General features: G+C 42.6%; 1 protein-coding gene across 2 annotated transcripts; it reads left to right on the top strand.

Moving 5' to 3' along the window:
- Positions 1 to 4,309, top strand: LOC119501921. Of its 2 annotated transcripts, none has more exons than XM_037792701.1 (3): positions 1 to 372; positions 874 to 1,032; positions 3,678 to 4,309. In XM_037792701.1, the coding sequence occupies exons 1-3, from the start codon at positions 273 to 275 to the stop codon at positions 3,998 to 4,000; spliced, it is 582 nt and encodes a 193-aa protein (XP_037648629.1). In that variant the 5' UTR covers positions 1 to 272; the 3' UTR covers positions 4,001 to 4,309. The 2 variants fall into 2 exon arrangements, with proteins under 2 accessions (XP_037648629.1, XP_037648628.1); XM_037792700.1 differs by having other exon boundaries at positions 18 to 372; positions 850 to 1,032; positions 3,678 to 4,301.
- Positions 4,310 to 4,480: the final 171 nt, after the last annotated feature.

Below are 4,480 nucleotides of genomic sequence, written 5' to 3'. Positions count from 1 at the left end.
CAGGACCTCTTTGTTTTTGAAACAGAAACACTAAGATCTCTCTCGTTCTGCCCCCGGGGAAACTGTAGTGATTCACCCTTTCCTGTGAAAAGCAGGAACTGAAACGTCTGTTAGGCCCTCTGCATTCATTTACGCTCCGGTCACATCCCTCTTCTGTGTCTGACAGTTCTGTTTTCATCTATATATTTTTTTTTTCGGTTTGTGTCACAAACACAGGTTTCGGGGAGGGTAACACAGCAGCAGGTCTCCACATTCCTCACCCTGCCTCAGAGATGGGCAAGGATGACTGTCCTGCTGGCCAAAAGTGGGACCCCCTTGTTGGTTGTATACCCAGCGAGACATACACCAGACCTGAACCTGAACCACCAACAGGTGAGTTTCACTGAACCTCTCTATTTTTTATCTACCTCCTGAGCGGAGTTGTTCTGTCAAGTCTAGTCTCAAAACCTCTTTGAGCTAGTCCTAGTTGACCTAGTTTGGCTTGACATCACTTGGCCACTTTTTGATGTTGAATTCTTCCTGGGCATCTAAAACTTCAGAGATGTTTTGTTTTCAACCTGACTTGCATGAATATATATCCTCTTCTGTAACACGAAGCATTCCGGTGATTACACCTGTGTACAGCTGCTAAAACTTCATTATTTATTTATCTGTTGAAGGGGGAGGCACCGAGTTCCCACATTAAGAGAAATACCTCTGTTGATCTTAAATAAAAAATGTTGGTATTATTTTTAAAATAAAAACAGTCAATCAATGCTAATAAACCCCAGTTTGTGCTCATATCACGGGTTTTACAGCTGTTGAGAATATTTTTTCTGTCGAGGTAGTTAATCAGCCTCTTCCCCTCAGAGTCGCACCTGGCTGTCGTGGTCCAGCTGAGATCCACGGCTCCTCCTGCCAGGGCCGATGCTGTGATGCTGCTGAGTCCGGCTCTGTGGATCTTTGTGGTGCTGGCCACACTGGGGTCCATCTTGGCTCTGGCTCTCTGGTTTATCATATACAAACGACAGACCAGGCACATCAGCACCTCAGGTAAGAAGAACTGACATTGATGATTCATATAATTAATTTTATTGTATTCTTTATTAATTAATTCTTCACATAAAGGGACAACATATCCCCGGATCATCAGAGGATGAAAAGAGCATTTCTTTAGCAGTCTTCTCTTTTCTTGTGTGTCATATAATGGTTTAACGCTGTTTCCAAGGCGTCAGAGTTTAATTTTTGAGAAGACACAGAGAAGTTGTTGGATGTTTAGCATTTAATAGGATACATTTTTAAAATATTGCCACTAAAAATAAGCTTTATTTTGAAAATATCAATGTCAGTATTGACATTTAAACACCTAAACCTTAGAGAAGCAGCAGCTGAAATAGAATACATAGCCTTATCAGATACTAAAATATATCAGGTGAAGGTCTTCATGACTTGGGTTAAATCTTCCCTCAGTGACGTATTTGACGTCAGGGCAACATGTCGTTTGTGTTCTTCCAGTGGCGGCCATTTCTTTTATTGTAAGCCGGTGATCTGACGTGCAGAGCGAGCATCTGAGAGTAGTGTGGAGGAAGTGGGGTTGCAGGCGGGTAGGTGATGAAGTGTGACGTTCATCACAGTAGAAACTCCACAGTTTCTGTTCTCCTCTTGTCAGGCGTCCCATGGGTCAGCCCGGCTCTCTTACCAGCTATTCTGGTTTCAGCACACATCCTTTGGTTAGGCAGAACAAATTAGGTCTCACACAACCTTGAAAACACATAAACTGACAAAAAGACATGCAGAGAGGCACTAACAGCAGAACAGCTTTATGTAACAGTGTGGCCTGGTGGACAGAGAGACATCATCTGGTATCCATAAAGATATTTGAAAGCTGCTGATGTCTGCATGCATTTACTTTGTGAAACATGCTTATTAAAACTCTAGAATTTAAATGAACCCTGACAGTCATGTGACATGCCTGCCTTTTTTTAATCAGCAACTCCTTTGAATGGCTCTTGTGGGGATGAAAGCCTGGATCAAGCTGAAATACTTTTATGCTTTATATGGTAAATAGGCCACCATAATTGTAATCTTCAGCTCCTGCGCAGTCTTAACCCAGTTGAATAAAAGCCAAGACATCTCAGGACTGAGGAGAAACTAAATTCACTTTATCAGTAGCATGCTTTTGTCCTCATTGATTAAATTGACTGTCAATAGACCTTTATCCACAGGACAACCAGGAATGTAAAAAACTAGATCAGCAGACTGGAGGTATTCAGCTTTGCCCACTTAGTTGTTGTGAAAAACATCATTGTTTAACACGTGATGTAATGCAGGAGTCCGATGCTTTTCTTGTAATGTTTAAAAGTTTTTTTTACACTAGTGGAATAAATATAGGAATATAGTGTTCTATAGATGTATGAATAAAATAATATTGCTGCCTTAAGGCAACAGGAAGTCTTTTTGACCCCCACACTCTCCCATTTATAGCTGCCTTTAAATTCAGATAACTTGTTGGAAATAAATACAAGCTTGTGTATGAATATCTTTAAGAGGACCTACAGTATTATGCTCATTTCCAGGTTAATACTTGTATTTTGGGTTTCTACTGGAACATGTTTACATGTTCTTTAATGTTAAAAACAAAAACGCTTTACTTTCCTCATACCGGCTGTGCTGCAGCACCTCTTTTCACCCTCTGTCTGAAACTCTCTCTTTGAGCTCCTGCCAGACCTTTTACATGCACAAAAAACGATATAACACACTAAAGGAAGGGGAAAAAAGGAAAAAGCACAAAAGTGTAATAGGTCCTCTTTAAGACATAATTGATGGTTTAAAGGGACTATTTGTAACTTTCAGAAATGCTTCTTAACAGCGGCACCTGTGGCCGTGAAATCAACGAAAGTCAGCGTCTGGCTCGCGCTTGCTTGCTCTAAATATACCTGAACGAGCATCGCTCAAAACAGTGAGGCGACACACGTCAGCTAAAACCACAATATCACTCTATATTTCAGCTGCTTGGCAGTAATGTTAGCTGACCAGACGAAGGTCTCTCCATGAACATGATTTAGATCTGATCTTAGTGTTGGCTTCTCTTTCCTCAGCGCAGGCTGAGGCAGCGGGGCTCTGCAGCGTGTCTCTCTGCTCTCTCCGCCCGCAGCCGGAGAGAGTAGAGGAGACACCGGCACCCGGTCGGTAACGAGACGACAACGTAACTCTCTGCAGAGGTCCGTCACTTCACAAGACACAGGAAACCTCTGTTGGTCTGGATGAGCTGCAGCATTTATTTCTGCCCAAACATCCACTGTACATTCACTAGATATTCTCAGAGCTAAACTAACTCTTCTGCAGTGTGTAGTGAGCGAGCGTTCACGTCTAGAGGTGGAGCGAGCTGAGCGAGAACGCGCGCGCTGTCTGAGTGAAGGCAAGCAGGCAGAAGAGGAGAGACAGCGGCCACACGCGAACGCGCATATGCGAGCGCGCATGTGTCCCGAACCCGATACATTTATACGCTTAAAAAGTTACAAACAGTCCCTTTAAAGATTAATAATAACAACAATAATGTGTTAAGTGATCAGTGCTCCAGTTCAATCCATACATGTATTGAAGGAGATTCTATTACACAATATATTTAATTTGATCTAGTATTCAGTGACATTCAAACATTCACTGACGTACTAATGTTTCAGTTGTTTGTGTTTCAGAGGACGCAGAACCGCAACAGGAGCCTCTTCAGAAAACAGAGCCACCTGCCAAAATCCACCCACCGCCTCCAGAAAGAAACGGTCAGGCAGAGATGTTGCAGAGAGCAGCATGGGCCCCTCCACCCTGTCCTCACCTGCACCTGGGGGCCCAAACAGGCTCAAATTGGGAGGAGGACTTCACCGCTTGCAGGGACCCCGCAAAGTATGCTGGGACAGAGGGGGGCAGAGGGCTGCCCACATGCAGCACAATGAGGGAACACAGGTTCCCACTTCCTGCCACAGAGCTGGGTGGCACTGCGTTGGTTACTACTAAAACTGTGTAGGCCTGCGTGTGTGTTCTTATAACCTTTCTTCAGTGCATGTACTCCGCACACTGTGCTCAGTGTGGTGAGTTTTCCCCCATTGTTAAATCCAACTTTTGGATATCTTTTATTTCTACCATGTTCTTATGGTTTTTAAATAATTTTCTACAGCTGTTGTTTTAATTCACTGCACCGCTTGAAGAAATACAAGTGTTATGGTGTAGATTGGTGTCCAATCATACCATGTAAGACTGTTTATAGTTTTGTGTACTTTACTGCAGAGTGTTGTTAAAAGACCAAATAAAAAAACTGCTCTGAATCTTATGCCACATTTCAAACATCATTTAATAAAACACAAAATCATTACAGAAATATTTCTGATGTTCTGAAAACAAGGTAGCATCGTTGTGGTTTGAAAGAGAAATATTCTCAGATCTCCGCTATATTATGACAAGTACTGTTTGGATATAGTTTCACTGTCTTTGCAGCAGAAAAGGCTAT

This window comes from Sebastes umbrosus, chromosome 14, assembly GCF_015220745.1.
Source record: "Sebastes umbrosus isolate fSebUmb1 chromosome 14, fSebUmb1.pri, whole genome shotgun sequence".
NCBI classification, from domain to species: domain Eukaryota; kingdom Metazoa; phylum Chordata; class Actinopteri; order Perciformes; family Sebastidae; genus Sebastes; species Sebastes umbrosus.
Note: the sequence above shows the minus strand (reverse complement) of the source record. Positions and strands in the feature narration are given on the sequence as shown.

Bases quoted from the DNA above. Each gene is read 5' to 3' on its own strand.
- LOC119501921 (XM_037792700.1), top strand. From the start codon at position 273: ATGGGCAAGGATGACTGTCCTGCTGGCCAAAAGTGGGACCCCCTTGTT. The intron at 373-849 runs GTGAGTTTCACT...TCTTCCCCTCAG, and splicing joins TGAACCTGAACCACCAACAG to AGTCGCACCTGGCTGTCGTG. The intron at 1,033-3,677 runs GTAAGAAGAACT...TTTGTGTTTCAG, and splicing joins CAGGCACATCAGCACCTCAG to AGGACGCAGAACCGCAACAG.